General features: G+C 43.8%; 1 protein-coding gene and 1 long non-coding RNA gene across 3 annotated transcripts in view; one reads left to right on the top strand and one right to left on the bottom strand.

The window, feature by feature from the left end:
* Window positions 1–11165, bottom strand: part of kbtbd8 (kelch repeat and BTB (POZ) domain containing 8) — a 78141-nt gene extending 66976 nt beyond the window's left edge. For both annotated transcript variants that reach the window (XR_010966110.1, XM_067998872.1), the window contains exon 1: window positions 11088–11165. Coding sequence is in view for 1 of the 2 variants with exons in the window: in XM_067998872.1 (XP_067854973.1) it covers window positions 11088–11133 (46 nt within the window). In the remaining variant the exon portion in view is untranslated. The remainder of the gene's footprint in view (window positions 1–11087) is intronic.
* The window catches only part of LOC137334240 (uncharacterized), a 76742-nt gene that overhangs the window by 37200 nt on the left and 17290 nt on the right, over window positions 1–22252 (top strand). Inside the window, exon 3 of the long non-coding RNA XR_010966111.1 lies at window positions 225–297. This is a non-coding gene — a long non-coding RNA (uncharacterized lncRNA). The remainder of the gene's footprint in view (window positions 1–224; window positions 298–22252) is intronic.

Genomic DNA, 22252 nt, shown 5'->3' with positions numbered 1-22252 from the left:
CTTTTTTGAGGGAGTACAGGTCGAGCAGGATGACCAATGGAAAACCCATTCTGTGCCTTGTCCGAAGGGAAAGGTTGAAAGGCAGCCCCAGAACAAAAGGTGATGTAGTTGGCGGCAGCAAAAAAAAAATGTAATTCTCAAAATTTTTTGGAGAAAAAAGAACTCTGCAAAGTTTCAAAATATCTGTACTTGACTCTTTAACTTTACTTCCACCATTTCCCCAGCATCTCGAAACCCTGGATGTCCAATGTTTATGTACACGATTGGCGCCGAGCGTAAATGAGGCAGTAATGACAGGTGAGAATTTTAACCCCCCAAGAACGGATGGATTCGGGGAGGGTGGGAGGTGAAAATCACAGCGTTTAGCACCGCGACCACAACCTGGCTCCATCGCGCCCACTTCCGGGTTTAACGTGGGCACGTTTGGATGTGTGCGCAGAACACACTCGCAGAGGTCGCGTCCCCAATTAGTGCCGGCAGGCGGGTCATCAGCAGGGCAATTAACGTTGTTAAGAGGCGTCAAGTAGGTTTTTTTTTAAATTGATTGTAACTCAACTTCAAATTTAACGTCTCCAGCACGGGTTTCCCGCCAGTGAAACGGAGGAGAGATTGAGCCGTAGTTCATGTGGGTATTTAAACTTGTGATTGCCCAATCTGAATAAAAGCTCAGTTGTTGCAGCTGGTGTCTTAGTTCCCTTTAGCAAATGTTTGGCAAAGAGTTCTTATGTTGAGACAGCTTTTGCAAAACTTTGGAGCCTTGCAAACTGATAAGATCAGGATGAGGGATGCAATGGATGTATTCGAGAGGACCTCTGAGGAGGGAGAAAATGGCCAACCACAGTAACGACATCGTGCTGTGTAGGGATCTGCAGATGCACAAGAGAGAGGTGTAGAACATAGATCTGGAGAACAGCAGAGAGAAGAGCTGAGTGGAGAACAGCAGAGAGGGGAGCAACAGAGGGGCCAAGGTCACAGAAGGCACTACCCACGTGAGAGGGTCTACAGACAGAGGCTGAGCTTCCTGGACCTCTCTGAAGAGCAGTGCTTATGTAGGCTCAGATTGAGCCAGCATGTGGTGGCAGACATTTGCAGCCTCCTTGAAGAACAGCTGGATCTGGTGGTCATGCATTGCCTGTAGCAGTAAAAGTCACCACTGCCCTCAATTTCTTTGCCTCTGGCTCCTTCCAGTGTGCCACCGGAGACATCTCCAGGGTATGTCAGTTGTCTGCACAGAAGTGTAAAAGGCAGGTGATGGATGGGTTGTTTGCCAGGGCATCTGCTTATGTGAACTTCCCCCGGAGCAATAGCCAGAATGAGCCGGCAGTGGATTTCGCCTTGTTGGCTTCCCTCAGGTGCAGGGTGCAATCAATTGCACACACGTGGCAATCCAAGGACCAGCACATGGGCCAGGAGTTTTCATCAACCAAAAGGGATTTCACTCCATCAATGCACAGTTGGTGTGTGACCACAGGAAGAGATTTATGCACATGTGCGTCAGATTCCCTGGCAGCTGTCATGATGCGTTTATACTGCGCCAGCCCAACATCCCAGACCTCTTCCAAACGTGAGTGCAAAAGAGAAGGCTGAAGCGTTTGCAACCATCTTCAGCCAGAAGTGTCGAGTGGATGATCCATCTCAGCCTCCTCCCGATATCCCCACCATCACAGAAGCCAGTCTTCAGCCAATTCGATTCACTCCACGTGATATCAAAAAACGGCTGAGTGCACTGGATACAGCAAAGGCTATGGGCCCCGACAACATCCCGGCTGTTGTGCTGAAGACTTGTGCTCCAGAACTAGCTGCGCCTCTAGCCAAGCTGTTCCAGTACAGCTACAACACTGGCATCTACCCGACAATGTGGAAAATTGCCCAGTTATGTCCTGTCCACAAAAAGCAGGACAAATCCAATCCGGCCAATTAACATCCCATCAGTCTACTCTCAATCATCAGCAAAGTGATGGAAGGTGTCGTCGACAGTGCTATCAAGCGGCACTTACTCACCAATAACTTGCTCACCGATGCTCAGTTTGGGTTCCGCCAGGACCACTCAGCTCCAGACCTCATTACAGCCTTGGTCCAAACATGGACAAAAGAGCTGAATTCCAGAGAGTGACTGCCCTTGACATCAAGGCAACATTTGACCGAGTGTGGCAACAAAGAGCCCTCATAAAATTGAAGTCAATGGGAATCAGGGGGAAAACTCTCCAGTGGCTGGAGTCATACCTAGCACAAAGGAAGATAGTAGTGGTTGTTGGAGGCCAATCATCTCGGCCCCAGGGCATTGCAGCAGGAGTTCCTCAGGGCAGTGTCCCAGGCCCAACCATCTTCAGCTGCTTCATCAATGACCTTCCCTCCATCATAAGGTCAGAAATGGGGATGTTCGCTGATGATTGCACAGTGTTCAGTTCCATTCGCAACCCCTCAAATAATGAAGCAGCCCGAGCCTGCATGCAGCAAGACCTGGACAACATCCAGGCTTGGGCTCATAAGTGGCAAGTAACATTCGCGCCAGACAAGTGCCAGGCAATGACCATCTCCAACAAGAGAGTCTAATCACCTCCCCTTGACATTCAACGGCATTACCATTGCCAAATCCCCCACCATCAACATCCTGGGGGTCACCATTGACCAGAAACTTAACTGGACCAGCCATATAAATACTGTGGCTACAAGAGCAGGTCAGAGGCTGGGTATTCTGTGGCGAATGACTCACCTCCTGACTCCCCAAAGCCTTTCCACCATCTACAAGGCAGAAGTCAAGAGTGTGATGGAATACTCTACACTTGCCTGGATGAGTGCAGCTCCAACAACACTCAAGAAGCTCGACACCATCCAAGGCAAAGCAGCCCGCTTGATTGGCACCCCATCCACCACCCTAAACATTCACTCCCTTCACCACCAGCACACAGTAGCTGCAGTGTGTACCATCCACAGGATGCACTGCAGCAACTCACCAAGGCTTCTTCGACAGCACCTCCCAAACCTGCGACCTCTACCACCTAGAAGGACAAGGGCAGCAGGCACATGGGAACAACACCACCTGCCCGTCCCAACGGAACAGCTCCCTCTTTCCCCAGTACTGGTGCCAGTGCCCCATGAATCAAAACCCCTTCCTCCCACACCACTCTTTGAGCCACTCGGAATCAATGGAAATTATAGTCTTGCCCCTAGATCGCAAAACTATAATCCAACTTTTTTGTCACAACTATCTCACAGAGTGATACATATTCCCAGTCTCCTGAATTTTGATCACTATTTTATCAGCTGAATTAGAGCAGTGAGATTCACAGTTCGAAATGTTTTGGATTTATCACATCTCTTATATTTGACTGTACCATCCTGTGTCACATCTGTAAGCTGCCCTTGGGCAGGAACTAATTGCAAACCAGCTTTTGAACTTACCAAGATTTGCTGTGCAAGTAAAATAATGAAGAAATAGGGAACAAAGGGTGACTGGAATATTTTGTAATACAACTCGCCAAGGCTTCTTCGACAGCACCTCCCAAACCCGCAACCTCCACCACCTAGAAGGACAAGAGCAGCAGGTACATGGGAACAACACCATCTGCACGTTCCCCTCCAAGTCACACACCATCCCGACTTGGAAATATATCGCCGTTCCTTCATCGTTGCTGGGTCAAAATCCTGGAACTCCCTTCCTAACAGCACTGTGGGAGAACCTTCACCACACAGACTGCAGCGGTTCAAGAAAGCGGCTCACCACCACCTTCTCAAGGGCAATAAATGCCGGCCTCGCCAGTGACACCCACATCCCATGAACGAATAAAAAAAGAGACAGACTTAAGGGCTGGCTCCTTGGAGACAAGGGATACCCCCTCCGAACTTAGCTCATCACACCTATGAAGAACCCCACCAATGAGGCGCAAGAGCAATACCAGCAGAGCCACAAGATCACAGGTGTGTCATTGAAAAGCCATCGGCATATTGAAGATGCGTTTCAGGTGCCTGGATAGGACTGGAGGCGCCCTTCAGTGCTTACCAGCAAGGGTGTCCAGAATTATCGTGGTGTACTGCGTCCTGCACAATATAGCAGAGAAGTTTAGAAGTGGAGGAGGATGAAGGCACTCATCAATCATTCTCTGTTGGCGACAACATTGAAAAAGGAGAAGGAGGAGGAACATATAGATGAGGCACCCATCGCCAGACCAGCCGCGCACATTGCTGCCTGGGATGCCCTCATCTCTCACAGGTTCTCTTGGTCAGAGTGGGAAAAAAAAAAGACATTGAAATACTCAGGCCAGCTCCCACCTCCACCACCTCAAACCCCCCACCCCCCGACCTTTTGCACAAAACATTCCTTCAACCACGCATACATCCATTGCACATCTGCCCAATGGGTCCCATCATGTATTGACATTCATCATGAAGCAAATGAAAGGATGAGTTCCCACTTGGGACCCAATAATGGCCAAGATGTGGAAGTGTTGCTAATCAATACATTTTATGTGCCAACATTAAAAAAAGGAAAATTCATAACATACCATTTCTTCGAACACCCATGTGCATACCCTTGGTGAACTACAATTGCTTGAATTTACGTTTCTTATCGCTTCTATGTGGTGCATCCCCTGTGGCTTCAGCAGAGGTAGACGCAAGCTGCTCAGATCCCTGCCCTGACTGGTGAGATACTTTTGGCCTACGACCTCTGGGTTTTGGAGCCGGTGAGGGCTCCACCAAAGACTGCTCCAGCTGCACCTGTGCAAGGGCAGAGCCGGCCTTTGGGGGGAGGAGGCAGCATTGCGGGTACTTTTTGAGGAGGGGCCAATGGGTGAGATGTGGGAGCACTTTGAGGGGAGTTCCTACTTCCATGTCCCCTTTCGCCATTATCCCTCTCCTGGGCCAGCAGCACGTCACTCCTGGACAGCAGCTTGGTGCACATCTGTGACACGTTGTAAGGCCACGGATAAGATATCTGTCATTCTGTTCGAGGCAGTAGACATCTCCTGCCCGGCCCTGGTCATGGCCTGCATTGACTCATTTGAGAGCAGTGCTTGAAGCTCCATGGAGGCGGCCACTCTCTCCACGGCAGACAATCTTGCAATTACCTGGGACAACAATCCACTAGTGTTGGAGTTAGACTCCTCCATCCTCTCCGCTATTATGGAGAGTGTGCGTGGCATGTTTGCCAGTACCACGCAAAGTTGCAGCTGTACCTCAATCATTCTCAACAAAGGCCCCTGGGATCAGCATCTGTGTCCAGCTGAGCAGAGCTTGGAGAGGAGTGCGCCCTCTGACGCGGACTCTCCACAGCTGCCCCTGCCACCAGTGTCTGCTTGTGCTCACTTGTGAGTTATGAATCACCAGTGACAACTCAACTAACTGGCTAACAGGACCCATCGAAGTGCTAGTATTTGCACTGGTGCATGGCTGTATGTCCTGTGACTCTCAGAAGGGATGAGCTCCTCTGAGGAATCGTTAGCATTAATCGCCGATGATTGGTCTTGTATGTGTGGAGGTCCTGGAAGACAAAATAATGCGATATGATTTAGTCGTGTCAAAGTAACAATCTTGGCAATCACCATACTCAGTCTTCTCATAGTACAACCAGACATTGATGAAATAAAGTCATTGTGTGTGTGAAAGATGTTTAAATTCTATCACTAGGCATCTGTGAGTTCCCAGTCTCTCCTTAGATTGAGAGGGATTCAGACGTGCCACTAATCTCCATGGTGTCCTCCTCTGCATCTGTGAGCGGGACTATTTTTGGAGGGCCACCTACAGTCATCTCTCTATCTCTCCCTTGTGTTTTGCGCTCTCTTCTCCTACAAGGGGCGAAAGAACAAACTTGTGAGTGACTGAAAGTCAAGTATTCACCTGATCAATGTAGTGCATTGGATAAGGATGGCAATGCCATCACATTGCAAAAGGCCAAATGGCCTCCTCCTGTGCTGTACCTACTATGATTGGTGTGAGTGACAGTGGTGGATGGATACGTGGGGAGGTGAGGAAGTGCACTGCTGAAACTTAAGTGAGTGATGTGATGGAGTACGCTTGGCAAGACAGAGCAAGAGGCGGGTAATGTGTACCATAGGATGTAGGTGAATCAGCAACTGTACTCACTTTTCCTGACCTGGTTGGATCATTAATCCACGTCATACACTGCAGCTAAGACTTGGGCACCATGCTCCTGTTGCTCACTTCCTCAGCCACGCCTTCTTGGTAGCAGAACTAGGTTTCTTTCTCCCGTTGCTGTGGTAAATTATTTTCCTCCTGGTCCTCACTGCACCCAGCAGTACTTCAAAGGAACCATCTGTGAATCTGGGTGCTGGCCTTGCTCTCTTTGAATCCATTGCTTCATTTCGTCCTTTCTCCTCCAAAATCCATTTTTGCACTGGTCCTTTAAATAGTGGACTTCAGATCGCGCCATGTGGGTGCGCATTACACCCGCTGCGCAGCTTGGAGACGCGAAACCCAGAAGAAAACATTTTTGGCTTCAATTAAGTTGTGATCGCAGATTCTGACGCGCTCACTTGACTTCCGTGTTTCGCGTAATCCTCCGCCCCAGCTCTCTTCCCGGCTCCATGTAAAAATTATGCCCTTGATGTCACCATGTTATTACCATCTCATTCATATTAATCTGTCTATTTTAGAACAGGTACTTCCATCATCTGCCAGTGGCGACAGCTGATTATTGGGTCAGTGGTAAAGTGGGTGAGGGTCTGGCACAATGCCCAGCCTGTTGGGAAAATTTAGGCTTCACTGTCTAAGCTCACACCTGAAGAATAGTCACCTAGGTAAGGTACAGCAAGGCTGCCAGTAGCTATGAACCAGGTCCGGCTTTTGCAGGAAGGAAGAAAATTGGAAGAAAAAAATACAACTCCTTCAATCTAAGTAGGAAATAGCATCCTTGTTTCCCCTGAACTTTTTCACGTTAGTTTCTTCCAAGCATTTCTCCAAACTCCAGTGCACCTTTTCAAAATCCTGCTAAGAAATATATGCAAATGTCCTATTCAGTATACTAGCGAATCTCGCTCATGGTTACTCCGAGAAAATCATATGTTTTTTTACACTGCTTGCTGCAATAAGATAAGTTACAGCACCACCTCTGGAAGAAGGACCTGTCCTGTTTTTCTCCCTCTGGCTGGGCCGTGAGATTAGAACGCCAGCAGGGAATGAAAGCACAGCTGCTGACATCGGAACCTAAAGATTGTCCAGGGGAGGGGCAGTACCTTGTCTGCAGTCTTCTTTAATCTCCAGGCTTTCCCCAAAACCCTTTGGTCCATGAGGGGTTTCAGACAGAAGCTTCAACACCAGGATATTTCAGGTGCCCCTTCTCTGGAGCACCCAACAGATGTTCACAATGCAAAATAAGGCAGGAGGCTGGAAATGCCCCCCCCCTCCTTCTGCCTCAATAACATCATAACGCTGGGTCTGCACCCACTACAGGTTGCAGGGAAAGCCCCGACAAATCTCATAGCAGTGCAGGTGCCCTATCCTAATAAGTCTCCACCCCATTTTTCACTTCCTTGAAGCTGGGGAATGCCTAATGTTGATTCCGAAGGCATAGGACAGAGAAGAATCTACCCTTTTTTTTGAAAATATAAGTTTTTGGAATGCCTCCTTTGAACTAGTAAGAATAGAAGGCATTATTATGTTATCTATTCATATCAATGGATTAAGGACTTTACAATCCTTGAGTTGATAATGATGTAATGTGCCACAAGTCGATTACCTATTGTGTTGCAGATATGGAATCAAGACTAAGTACAGTCTTCCATACTCTAATCCTGGTTCACCTGAAGATGATTAGACCAAGGCTCACAGATGTAATTCAGGCCCTATTTTGAAGTCATACATTTTGTCTTTATTTTTCTATTTCCATTATAAAGTTCTGTGGCCATATTAATAATAGAAACATGTCAATCTATGATTGCAGCCTCCTACCAGTGATGGTGCTGCTATGGTGGGAGGGTGTAGTGATATATGTATATATATGTATGCTGTGCAGTAGTACACTTTGGAGCACTGAGTTAAAATATGACTTTTACAGCATTGAAACTTTAAGGGAATTGAATTGGGCCTTTATTCATCTCTCATCGTAGTTGGTAAAAGACAGCTTACATCGATGCAAAGTGCTTTTGTGCCCAACCCATGTTCAGTTGCAGAGGTAATGCTAGTGCCTAGGGCACTCCCATTTAAAATGACCGATCTTTGCAGCTTTTTCTGTATTTTCTACACGTGAGCTGTTAGATCTGCTTTCTGAATGTTTTAGAGCAGGCTGTGCAAGGTGTGGCTAAATCCCTAACTATAGATATATTCTGCATCCCTTGGGTTCCCCCCCAGCCCTCCTCCCTTAGAATATTGGATTCCTGTTCCTGAAGGGATGGAAAAGCCTGGTCTATAAAAGCATTAACTAAAAAAAATTAATTCACAAAAAAAAATCAAGGCAGCTGGCTTCTACCCTGGAAGATGTTTCCTATGGTCTTTGAACCCAGCATTTACTCAGAAGCATAGCATTAGTTATGGAGCTAGTTAAAGTTGCATCCAATTTATCGTGGCCTTTACACCACTTGCACAGCTGTGATCAAATAGTTCTTTATTGCACTGGTACAAAGTGAGTTATTATACCCACCTTTACAATTGCACCAGGGAAGATGAATCAGGTCTTTTTTGATTTTCTCTCCCAATGACATTGACTCGTTAATAGGGTATGATCTATAGACATTGATCACCCTCTGGTACTTTGCCTTTGTGGTCATTAATCAGGTGTGATCCTTGAGAGTAGATATCAACAGTTGAGCCCAAACCCAATCCTCTCATCACTCAATTGGTTGCAGATATGCACTTCCAACAGGAAGTCTCTGGATAGTGATCAAAAGTAGGAAACCTGGTCAATTGTCCCCTCCCTAATTTTAGGGGTGTTAAAACCAAAACACTGCTACTTGGCTAAAATCTGTTAACTCAACACAGACCATAGATTGACTTTAGAACCTTCCTGGTCTGTATGACTTAGTTACTCACTGAGTCGTCAAGAGAGCACAATAAATGGTCCCTGTGTGTTTCAAAGAGTCAAAAGGCAAATCCATGAGCCACTCAAAAAAAATCCAAGTTTTACTTGATTATATCTCGTTTAGAGAAAACTTCAATCCATTATTGAAGTCAGCTGTCCAAAATGTCAAACAGTAACACAGCTGAAGAAGCATTTTTATGTGGCTATAAACAGAATATTATGCTAATATCAAAAAATCAATTTTAATCACAACATACAGGTTAAAGTCACATAATCCCTGACACATGTTCACTTACATTGTGGCTGTAGCATCTACCCATGCATGAAATTTTAATGGGTTTAAAATTGTGCATTTACTAGCATCCCGCTGTCTAAACAAAAAGATCTTTGCTTAGAACATACTTGTATTTCTCTATGCAAACAGAGCTATGAATAGGATGAAAGAGTTAAAGGATTCAAGTAACCTTTCATTGAATCACTGCCATCCTACTTCCATACATTGTAAATGAAACCCCCTTTTAATTTTGCTGAATAGAATTCCCACTGTAACATAGCCTCAAGTCCAATTCTCTGCCAGAAGGTGCTAATGGCAGAACTGCTCACAAATGATAAGCTGCATTTAAAGCAAGCAGACACTTCCATTACTTGAAGGCCCAATTAAGTAATGTGTAAAGTGGCCTTATTTGCTATAATTGTTATTTCCTTTTTTTGTTTTTCTGACAATTCAATACATGACGTGTTTTCCAAATCATTGTAGGCTGTAATGGGAAATCTATGAGGAACAGAAGCGCATTTATAATAACATAAAATGATTACCCAAGGCTTACTCTGATAGAGAGAAGACCGGGTCACAGAGCTGTGATAGATATAAATTAATGGACAATTAGTTACTTAAAGAGACACAGTCCTGTTTGTTGGGCTACAAAGCAATGAATCAAAAAGAACCTCCACCACATTTTCTTTTGTACAAGTCAGTCCTCAAAATAATGAAGGTAAATTTCACTTAAGGGGATTAGATGAGGGCAATAAACAGGCAACTATCCTTTTATCTATAGAAAAAACAGATCTTCCTTCCCATCAGATCCCATTTTGTACAAGAATGTCTTATTCAGAATGAATAAATCATATTAAAATACACTTTTATAGATTATTGTAATATAAAAAAATTCTATTTCATGGAATGAAGGATGTCAATGTTGAGAAATGAAACACTTTCCACTTTCGTCACTCAGTATCAGCATCTAACCCCTCCAGGCAAAGGACAGATCAGAGTAAACCTCTGGTTTAGGACAAGTCCTCAGCGTAGTATTTAGCACTCCGTGAATGCTGATATAAAGCCCGTGGTATTTGAAGAATGATACCTACTACACCAAAAAGATAATGGCCTCGAATTTCCTCAGAGCTGCTCTCAATCCACTGCAGTGATTTTGCCGGAAATGTGGCACAAAGTCCGCACACACGCATAAACCGGGGTTTCGATACACTTCTGGTGAAATTCTGGCAGCGAAGCAGTTCCAAGGAAGTTCCCAACCAATCATCGAGTTTTTAAGCTGGTCACATCGCCAGTGTTTAAAATAGTGTCAGTAACAAAGAAAATGTTTCAAGTCCCGTTATGTTTGTTTTCTCAATACGAAAGGCTGATGTCTCTCTTAGCATTCTTAGGAATAAGAAATACACATGTGCAGGGTTGCACATTCACAGCGTTTCACACTTTAAATTTCCCAATGACGGGGGTCGATCTCTACAAGTCAGCAGTGTAAAAGCAAAATAAAATTAACAATCAGATCCTCATTTAACATTTTTTTACATTTCCAAACCGTCATGGTGTCTTAACTCGCTCCTCTCTGTGCACCAGAGTGTGAAATATCCTGGAAGTTTCTGTAATTTTAGATAATGCTAACACAAATAATTTAAATCAAATACAGAAAACATTTAAAACAAAAAAAGTGTTGATCTTAATCTGAGAGTTGTGTTTCATTTCTAAAGCAGAAAGGTCATCAGCGTAGTATTGGGGGTACAATTGCCCTTACAGTAAGATTGATTAAAGCACCGTGGGGACCACCCTAATCAAGTTAATGCAGTGGGAAGCAAATAATAAGAATAGGTGTTGGAATACCTGTTGCCGAATTTGATAGTTTCATCAAAATGACTGTATGGTACATCAAGTCTTGCAGTACCAGGTCCGTGAGCTTATGAAGCCTGTGGGTGTGTTGTTTTTTTTTCGCCAATACTTGAAAGCTTTTTGTTCCTTGCTGCTGCAGCTGTTTAATTTTAGCAAACCATTATCATTTAACCCTCACTCTTCCTGACAGAACAGAAACGTCATGCAGGTAGCATAGATCTGGCCAGTCCTTTAAGGGTTAATAGAGAAACACATGCTTTTAATCACAAAAATATAAGAAATAGGAGGAGTGGGCCATAAGGCCCCTCAAGCCTGCTCCACCATTCAATAAAATCATGGCTGATCTTCGACCTCAACTCTACTTTCCAGCCCAATCTCCATATCCCTTGATTCCCTTAGAGTCCAGAAATCAGAGGTGATCTCATTGAAACATATAAGATTCTGAGGGGGCTTGACAGGGTAGATGCTGAGAGGTTGTTTCCCCTGGCTGGAGAGTCTAGAACTAGGGGACATAGTCGCAGGATAAGGGGTCGGCCATTTAAGGAGATGAGGAAGAATTTCTTCACTCAGAGGTTTGTGAATCTTTGGACTTCTCTACCCAGGAGGGCTGTAGATGCTCAGTCCTTAAGTATAATCAAGGCTAAGATTATACTTACTACTGCCTCTGGCAGCTCGTTCCAGACACTCCCCACCCTTTGAGTGAAAAAATTGCCCCTCTGGACCCTTTTCTATCTCTCACCTCTGATTTCTGGACTCTAAGGGAATCAAGGGATATGGAGATTGGGCTGGAAAGTAGAGTTGAGGTCGAAGATCAGCCATGATTTTATTGAATGGTGGAGCAGGCTTGAGGGGCCTTATGGCCCACTCCTCCTATTTCTTATATTTTTGTGATTAAAAGCATGTGTTTCTCTATTAACCCTTAAAGGACTGGCCAGATCTATGCTACCTGCATGACGTTTCTGTTCTGTCAGGAAGAGTGAGGGTTAAATGATAATGGTTTGCTAAAATTAAACAGCTGCAGCAGCAAGGAACAAAAAGCTTTCAAAGGTAGGGGAGGTAGGGGAGTCTATAACGAGGGGACATAGATTTAAGGTGAGAGGGGAGAGATAGAAAAGGGTCCAGAGGGGCAATTTTTTCACTCAAAGGGTGGGGAGTGTCTGGAACGAGCTGCCAGAGGCAGTAGTAAGTATAATCTTAGCCTTGATTATACTTAAGGACTGAGCATCTACAGCCCTCCTGGGTAGAGAAGTCCAAAGATTCACAAACCTCTGAGTGAAGAAATTCTTCCTCATCTCCTTAAATGGCCGACCCCTTATCCTGCGACTATGTCCCCTAGTTCTAGACTCTCCAGCCAGGGGAAACAACCTCTCAGCATCTACCCTGTCAAGCCCCCTCAGAATCTTATATGTTTCAATGAGATCACCTCTGATTCTTCTAAACTCCAGAGAATATAGGCCCATTCTACTCAATCTCTCATCATAGGATAACCCTCTCAACCCAAGAATCAATCTAGTGACCCTTCGTTGTACCCCCTCTAAGACAAGTATACCCTTACTTAGATAAGGAGACCAAAACTGTACACAGTACTCCAGGTGTGGTCTCACCAAAGCCCTGTACAATTGTAGCAAGACTTCCTTACTCTTGTGCTCCAACCCCCTTACAATAAAGGCTAACATGCCATTTGACTTCCTAATTGCTTGCTGTAACTGCATGCTAATGTTCTATGTTTCTTGTACGAGGACACCCAAATCTCTCTGAACACCAACATTTAAGTTTCTCACCATATAAAAAATATTCTGCTTTTATATAACCTCACATTTCCCCTCTTATTACTCCATCTGCCACCTTCTTGCCCACTCACTTAAACCTGTCTATATCCTTTGCAGCCTCTTTGGGGTCAGTTTTCGGATGGCCGAGCGGGTGCGTTCGTGGCGGGGGGGGCTCCAAAAATTGGAGATTCCCGGAGCGGGTCCAGAGCCCGGCTCCAAACCCCCCACTTCCGGGTTCCCCAATTACGTGAATCGGTGCACGCGCAGCCCCCGCATGCGGGACTCCCATCAGCAATCAAAGCCGGCGGGATCCCACTTAAGATCATTATCTGGGTACTTGAGGTCATTTACAGACCTCATTAGTTGGAGATTTTAGGAGGATTCAGATTTTGGACTACCCAGAGCGTGTTTCCCATGCTGGGGGAAATACTCCTTGCTTAAACAGACGTGTTGCAGCCAGCAGCCAATGGCAGCTGCAAAGGTCCATTTAACAGGTGCAGGGTAAACCCTCATTCATTCCAACAGGGCACTCTGTCACCTCAGACAAAGTTTTGCCTGCCATACCATTGTCTCCACACTCCAAATTATTAAATCATACCCTAAACTCTGCTGTCCAAACACATTTGCCTGCTTTGTGGACCCCCTCACACTCACACCGTCAGGATGGGGGAGGGGGATTCCATTTCTGCATTCATCACTCCATTGGAGGACGAGCAACATCACCAGCCTCACCAGGCATGCCGTCCACCTCCGCCACGTGGAGCTACACAACACAGTGCTGCGCAACAGGCAACTGCACAAAGTAGTCGTGCAACTACACATACACCCACTGTAGGGTGACAAAATGGGTGGTATCAAGGACGTTCATGGAGAACCTCATGAAAGGGCATTATTGCACAAGCTGGTCAAGAATGGCCAAGACGTGGCAGTAGTGGTGACAATATAGTATATAACGTAAGTTGATCAGAAATCAAATATAAGTAAAAACCATGACAAACCCTCAAACCCCTTGTGCATCCCCTTCATGCTCATGACACGTTTGCCTTACACTTCCTACTACAAATATGTGAAGCATGCCCTGTGACTGCAGCACAGGTAGTGGCAGGTTGGGTGAGGCTGACTGTGAAAGAGATGCATGAGAGGGTGAGTATGAGACAGAGCCATGAGATTGTATGAGGATTGGGTTGAGTGGTAGTGGTGGGATGAGTACTGGGGAGGTGAGGAAGTGCAGGTAAGGTGAGGATGAGGGTTCAGTGGATGTGAGGAGTGATGTGATAGAGTAGTGTTGGCAGTGCAGAAGGAGATGTGGGGTGGGGGCATTGATGTGCCAGACGGAGTGTAGGGGAATGAGTAAGTGTACTCACTTCGGCTGACCTATTTAGGTCATTGAAGCGCCTCCTGCACTGTATGCAGGTGCATGTTATGTTGGCAACCCGCCTCCCTCCTAATATTGGGCCCAATGTGTCCTCCTCACAGCTTACTTTCCCACCTAGCTTTGTATCATCAGCAAACTTGGATACATTACACGTGGTCCCTTCATCTAAGTCATTGATATAGATTGTAAATAGCTGAGGCCCAAGCACTAATCCTTGCAGCACTCCACTAGTTGCAACCTGCCAATGTGAAAATGAACCATTTATTTCTACTCTCTGTTTTCTGTCCATTAACCAATCCTCTATCCATGCTAATATATTACCCCCAACCAAATGGCCCTTATCTTGCGTAACAACCTTTTATGTGACATCTTTTCGAATGCCTTTTGGAATTTCAAATATACTACATCCACTGGTTCCCCTTTATCTACCCAGCTAGTTACATCCTCAAAAAACTATAATAAATTTGTTAAACATGATTTCCCTTTCATAAAATCATGTTGACCCTGCCTAATCATGTTATGATTCTAAGTGCCCTGTTACCACTTCCTTAATAATGGATTCCAGCATTTTCCCGACTACTGTTGTCAGGCAAACTGGCCTGTTGTTCCCTGTTTCCTCTCTCCCTCCTTACTTGAACAGCGGTGTTACATTTGCTACCTTCCAATCCACTGGGACTGTTCTTAGAATCTAGGGAATTTTGGAAGATCACAACCAATGCATCCCGCTATCTCTGCAGCCACCTCTTTTAGAACCCTAGGACATAGGCCATCAGGTCCAGGGGATTTGTCGGCTTTTAGTCCCATTAGTTTCTCTGGTACTTTTTCTCTACTGATATTAATTATTCTAAGTTCCTCACTCTCATTAGACCCTTGGTTCCCTACTATTTTTGGTCTGCTTTTTGTGTCTTCTACTGTGAAGACAGATACAAAATATTTGTTTAATATCTCTGGAATTTCTTTAGTCTGCATTATAATTTCTCCTGTCTCAGCCTCTAAGGGACCAGCATTTACTTTTGCTACTCTTCCTTTTTACATACTTGTAAAAGCTCTTACAATCTGTTTCTATATTTCTTGCTAGTTTACTCTCATTCTATTTTCTCCCTTTTTATCAATTTCTTGGTCATCCTTTGCTGGTTTCCAAAACTCTCCCTATCCTCAGGCTTTCTGCTATTCTTCATAAAATTATAAGCCTCTTCTTATAATCTGATACTATCCTTAACTTCTTTAGTTATCCACGGATGGATCACTTTTTATTTCTCAATGGAATGTGTACTCATTGAGAATTTTGAATTTTTAAAATAATATCGACTGTCATACCTTTTAATCTAATTTCCCAATCTACCAATCTACCTTAGCCAACTCATACCTATGTAATTGGCTTTATTTAAGTTTAATTCTCTAGTTTCGGATTTAAGTATGTCACTCTCAAACTCAATGTGAAATTCTATCATATTATGATCACTCTTCTCCAGAGGATCCTTTACTGTGCGATTACTAATTAACCCTGTCTCATTACACAATGCAAGATCTAAAATAACCTGTTCCCTGGTTGGTTCCACGATGTACTGTTCTAGGAAACTGTCTTGAATGGAATGCATGAACTCGTCCTCCGGACTACCTTTGCCAATTTGATTTGCCCAGTCTATATGAAGATTAAAGTCCCCCATGATTATTGCATTACCTTTGTTACAAACTCCTATTATTTCTTGATTATTACTCTGTCCAATGGTATGGCTACTGTTAGGGGGCCTATAAACCACTCCCACCAGTGTTTTCTGCCCCTTGTTACTTCTTATCTCCACCCACACTGATTCTGCTTCCTCATTTTCCGAGCCAAGATCCTTTCTCACCACTGTCCTTATGTCATCCTTTATTATCAGGGCTATCCCCCCTCCTTTTCCATTCTTTTTGAAACATCAGTACCCTGGAATATTTAGTTCCCAACCTTGGTCACCTTGCAACCATGTCTGCTTAATAGCTATTAGATCAAACCCATTTATCTCTATTTGTGCCACTAATTCGTCTGTCTTGTTATGAATGCTTCGTGCATTCAGATAAAGAGCCTTTAATTTTAACCTTTTACCATTATTCCTTGCTTTGACCTTATTCATTGATGTACAATTTCCATTAAACTCTCTGTCCCTTCCTGTCACACTCCACTTATCTTTACCCAAATTGCTACACTGCTCTATTGCCTTGTCTTTTCTCTTTAGATTTCTAAATTTCCCCTCACCTGACTCCCTCCCTCCCCCTTTTTAGTTTAAAGCCCTATCTACAGCCCTAGTTATTCAATTCGCCAGGACACTGGTCCCAGTCCAGTTTAAGTGGAGCCCGTCCCAACGGAACAGCTCCCTCTTTCCCCAGTACTGGTGCCAGTGCCCCATGAATCAAAACCCCTTCCTCCCACACCACTCTTTGAGCCACTCGGAATCAATGGAAATTATAGTCTTGCCCCTAGATCGCAAAACTATAATCCAACTTTTTTGTCACAACTATCTCACAGAGTGATACATATTCCCAGTCTCCTGAATTTTGATCACTATTTTATCAGCTGAATTAGAGCAGTGAGATTCACAGTTCGAAATGTTTTGGATTTATCACATCTCTTATATTTGACTGTACCATCCTGTGTCACATCTGTAAGCTGCCCTTGGGCAGGAACTAATTGCAAACCAGCTTTTGAACTTACCAAGATTTGCTGTGCAAGTAAAATAATGAAGAAATAGGGAACAAAGGGTGACTGGAATATTTTGTAATACAACTCGCCAAGGCTTCTTCGACAGCACCTCCCAAACCCGCAACCTCCACCACCTAGAAGGACAAGAGCAGCAGGTACATGGGAACAACACCATCTGCACGTTCCCCTCCAAGTCACACACCATCCCGACTTGGAAATATATCGCCATTCCTTCATCGTCGCTGGGTCAAAATCCTGGAACTCCCTTCCTAACAACACTGTGGAAGAACCTTCACCACACGGACTGCAGCGGTTCAAGAAGGCGGCTCACCACCACCTTCTCAAGGGCAATTAGGGATGGGCAATAAATGCTGGCCTCGCCAGCGACGCCCACATCCCATAAACGAATTTTTTAAAATTAATCTTAAAGGAACATTTTCTGATACCCATGATTTTTCAGTGGTATCACTGTGCAGGGTAGTTTTTTGCAACAACATAATTAGTTCACAGCTGACCCCACTAGATTTTCTGGGGTTGGCTGTCATTTCACATACAGAATGAACTCCCAGCCTGGGAGCCTGGTGAAGGGAGGGCATAATAGCGGCTCTTAAAAGGCTGCAGCTGGCATTTAAAGGCATCCAGCTACTTAAGGGCTGCATGTGGGGTCAATACTTTTTGCCTGCCTATCCCAAATGCTGTGTGGGACAAAAGAAGTGGCTGACAAAAACCACTGGATGATCGAACAAACATGTAGGCAGAATGTAGAGCCTATGAACTATTGATGGAGTGGCACAGTCGCTGCCATGCTGCTGATAGCGGTGGGTATGAAGAGGGCGTCTTCCTCAGAGGACTGCAGCATATTTGGCAGGAGGCGGCGCCCAGGATAAAGCGTACAGCATCCACAGGACCTGGGAACAATGCGGAAGAAGGTGGCAAACCTTAAGAAATATGCCGTTACATGCGGTGGTGCCAGAGGAAAATCAGGAACCTGATGCCTGAATTGCCACATTGATGTCAGTTCAAAGAATATGGGTGGCTGTGTCGTGCTTCTATTGCTATTCAGTGGGAAAGGAGAGGAAAATACTGGCCCTGCTAACTGATGCATAGTTATCTGTTTGATGTATGTGTGGACAGCGCCTTGGTTGATAGTGCAGAACATCCGCATGCTAGGCTGGAAGATGGTCAGGACATAAAATCTGAGTAGGGTGGTAATCTTACTGCCACTGGCAGTGCCATCTCTATGTTGTAGATTGGCTGCAGGTGTGCGGAAGCAGTTCTCCTCTGTTATTGCCAGTGAGGTATGCCAAGGTCTCCAGATACAGATGACAGCATAATATTAGGTGTGGTCAGTCCAACGGTGGTGCCTTCTGATTTGGCTGCTGTGTTTTCTTTCATCTTGTATCACTTCAATAATGAAATGCTGTGTTTGGGACACTTTAAAAGCAACCTACATCATTAATTGCACATTGACTTGCCAACTTACATGAGATTCCATGGTTTGCAGTTAGATGCTTTGTTGTTCACTGGGGTGCAGTGAAAGTTTGTATTGTAATAGTCTCTTTTTACATCCATTCTTATGATTTCCTTGCTCTGCTGAGTTCTTGTAAATGCTTCAATCTCAATTGGATTTGGCTGACAATATCTGACTGTTTTTTGTTTTGTCATAAACATTCCCTGAATGATGCCAAGAAGCATAAAAACAAATCCTAAAAAACCACTTAAAGTGTCACTGAAACAATGAAAAAAACTCACACAAAGTAATCTCTGCCCCTCCAAGAGCTCCTTTGTGTTCGAAGTTCCTATTTTCACCCATTCTAGCTGAGCACCAGAATGCACAGTGTGAGCCCATTATGTGACTGGTCATTTAAATTAATCGTAAGTGTGAAACAAGCTAGGATCTGGCATAAGGGACCCCTAATCGATTTCCTGGTCCCAGTATAAACATTCCATATTGCTGGGAGCACTGATAAGGAAATCTATCCTAATCTTTAGTCGTGGGGTTTTGTTAATCTTTTAAGTTGATCTCCCATTGCATTCTACAAAATCATTTTTAAACATTTTTTTTGTTTCTCTTCCTGTAACTGTCTCTCCGCTATCTCCTACACTCAAATTCTTTCTGATTCCCTGTCTATTTGTTTTCTACTCTTTATCTTCTTGTATAGCTCTTCATTATCTGTATCTGTCAGTCTCAGACTTTTCACACACTTCATTTCCTTTTCTCTGTATGTATCTTTTTCTGTATGCTTTTTAGTTTACTCTTTTCCATTCATCTCCCAAAGAGACATGGAGCCAGGTTTGACACATTAACCTGCTAGCCATAGAAATTATCTTATTTATTTCTAGGTTTTATATTTTTCATTCTTTTGTCACATTGTGATTTCCCGTCTTTATTTGATACATTTCTTGTGAAAGTAATTATCTGAATGATATTGCATGGATTCAGAAAGCTCATTGTAATTTCATCTTTTGCATTTAATGAATGAAAAAAGCCCAGATCCTCCATCCTTCTAATTCATACAGTAACTCATACCAACCTTTGCTTCCCAACTTGAACCATTTTGTTCCCAGACATAAGTCACCAATCAACTCTCATCCCAGCCAAGTTGTTCACATCATCTTCCTCCCCACCTGTGCTTCTTTCTAACCTATAATTTCCATCAGCCAAGGCTTCACCCTTCAAATACGATGTAGCTCACTATAATGCAGACTTGATCAGATGGTACCCTTATGGCATTTGCTGTACAATTCAGATCACCAGAAGTTCTTTGTGCCAAGCCATGGCACTTTCCACAGCATTCAGCCACACTGGATAACTGGCTTATTCAGAATTATAGAACAATGGTAGAATGGCATAAATCATATACACAACTCGGCCTCTACGGGCTCACTGGATAATACTCAATCTGGTGAGTTAGATGTCATAGCTTCCTAGCCTGACAGGTACAACCCTTCATTGCTCCATTGTTTCATTTTTCAGTAAATCTCCATTTCCAAATGTCTATTCTTTGCATTCCTCATAATGTGTTATCTCAAACACACCTTTGGATCTCCCTATGCCAGAGGTCTTGTTTTCTGATGGAAGATGAGGTTTGACTGAGAAGTGAATGAGATCCTTTTATGCTTTGGAATCTGGTTAAAACTTTACCAAGACCCTAACCTATAAACAAAGTGATGCGAAGGGAGCACTTGGTCTAAGCCAGCAGGCACATTTGTGGTGAAGAAACCTCACTAAAGTTCCTACATTTAAAAACAATAAACTGAAGCCCAAATGTGAAGACTCCCAATTATCCTTCCTATATACATTTTAATATCCATGAAATATCCCAATACTGTTTTTCTGATGTCTCACATGTATTTGTAGCATCACAGTTGGACATTCAACACTTAAAATTGCCGAATGAGAGACAAAATTGCAGCAGCTCAAACAAATTTGAAACAGCAGGGAATCTAGTTAAAATACAGTGAATGTGAGAGTTTCTCTGTGCATCTGATTAAATGGCACAGCTAGCATTTTTATTATCGAGAGTTCAGAAGAAGAATATAAATAGGAACTTCTTCAAAGGAACAATGTGCGGTAATAGAATGCATACAGAGAGCACCTAAAAAAGTTAAATGACCCATATCAGTCACATACTCATTGAATGAGTTGTTTGGTTGTGTATGGCTGCACTTTCAGATTCTGATTTGAAAGAAGCATTGACCTTAGAGGGCCAAATTACCATAAAGCGTTTTGAGGATCAATGCGAAGAGAGGCAATTTGTTGTGTTCAGTGAGCACGTTGCAAATAAGAAAAAGATTAGCATTAAAAAAGCGGAACCAGGTGAGCAACATACAAAACGTGGATGAGTGTAAATATTCCTTAAAGGGGCATATCAAAGCAATGCTTATCTTAATGAGTAAATAGGAAGTGAAGTACTTAGTGCCAATTTTTCTGATAACTATTACACTTGGATTTTATCTATTTAACCTATACTCACTGATCATTTCTACGAAAAGAACATTCTGTTGTGTTACATAGAAGACAAAGTTTGGAACAATAAGAGGTCATTCGACCCATCAAGCCTGTCCCTCCACAGACTGTACAATTTGCTATAATATAAACTCTACCCAACCAATGTTTAGAAAAAGTTCTCCAAAATTCCCTCCTACCCGAAACTTAAATCAAGTCGAACTCCAGAATACCAGTCCACACTTCCACCCAATATCATGGACTAGTGCCTTTCCTTGGAATGATATTTCCATGATGCTTGCAGGGTGGCATTCAATTATCTTTACCAATCCTGTTCCTAACCGATTATTCATCTAATTTGCTTGTTAAAAAAAATACTATTAATTAATCTTTTTTGCTGGAATTTCACATGTCCACTGTTCTCTAAATGGAAAAAGATCCTTCAAATTTCAACTTTTGTTGAAGGCTTGTTAATATTGTCCTAATTCTGATTTCAAATTAAGAAATCATCTTGGAACTAGATCATCCTTTCTGCTCAACATTTTAAAAACCCTGATCATGTGTCCTCTCTCTTCCTTTCTCCAATTAAAACAAGCTTCGTTCTCCAAATCTTCATACAGAGCTGTTATGTCGTGGGAGAATCCTTGTCACTCGTCTGAACTTTTTCCAAAGTTGCCACATTTTTCTATATTTAATAGAATCATAGAATGGTTACAGCACGGAAGGAGGCCATTCGACCTGTCGAGTCCGTGCCGGCTCTCCGCAAGAGCAATCCATTCCCCTGCCCTATCCCCGTAGCCCTGCAATTTTTTTCCCTTCAAGTATATATCCAATTCCCTTGTGAAAGCTATGATTGAATCTGCCTCCACCACCCCCTCAGGCAGTGCATTCCAGATCACAACCACTTGCTGTGTAAAAATGTTTTTCTCATGTCGTCTTTGGTTCTTTTGCCAGTCACCTTAAATCTATGTCTTCTGGTTCTTGACCCTTCCGCCAATGGGAACAGTTTCTCTCTATCTACTCTGTCTAGCCCCTTCATGATCTTGAATACCTCTATCAAATCTCCTCTAAACTTTCTCTGTTCTAAGGAGAACAACCCCAGCTTCTCCAGTCTATCCACGTAACTGAAGTCTGTCATCCCTGGAATCATTCCAGTAAATCTCTCCTGCACCCTCTCTAAGGCCTTCACATCCTTCCTAAACTGCGGTGCCCAGAGCTGGGCGCAATACTCCAGTTGTGGCCGAACCAGTGTTTTATAAAGGTTCATCATAACCTCCTGGCTTTTGTACTCTATGCCTCTATTTATAAAGCCCAGGAAACCGTATGCTTTCTCAACCGCTTTCTCAACCTGCCCTGCCACCTTCAATGATTTGTGCACCTATACCCCCA

Source organism: Heptranchias perlo, chromosome 17, assembly GCF_035084215.1.
Source record: "Heptranchias perlo isolate sHepPer1 chromosome 17, sHepPer1.hap1, whole genome shotgun sequence".
In the NCBI taxonomy this organism is placed as follows: domain Eukaryota; kingdom Metazoa; phylum Chordata; class Chondrichthyes; order Hexanchiformes; family Hexanchidae; genus Heptranchias; species Heptranchias perlo.
Note: the sequence above shows the minus strand (reverse complement) of the source record. Positions and strands in the feature narration are given on the sequence as shown.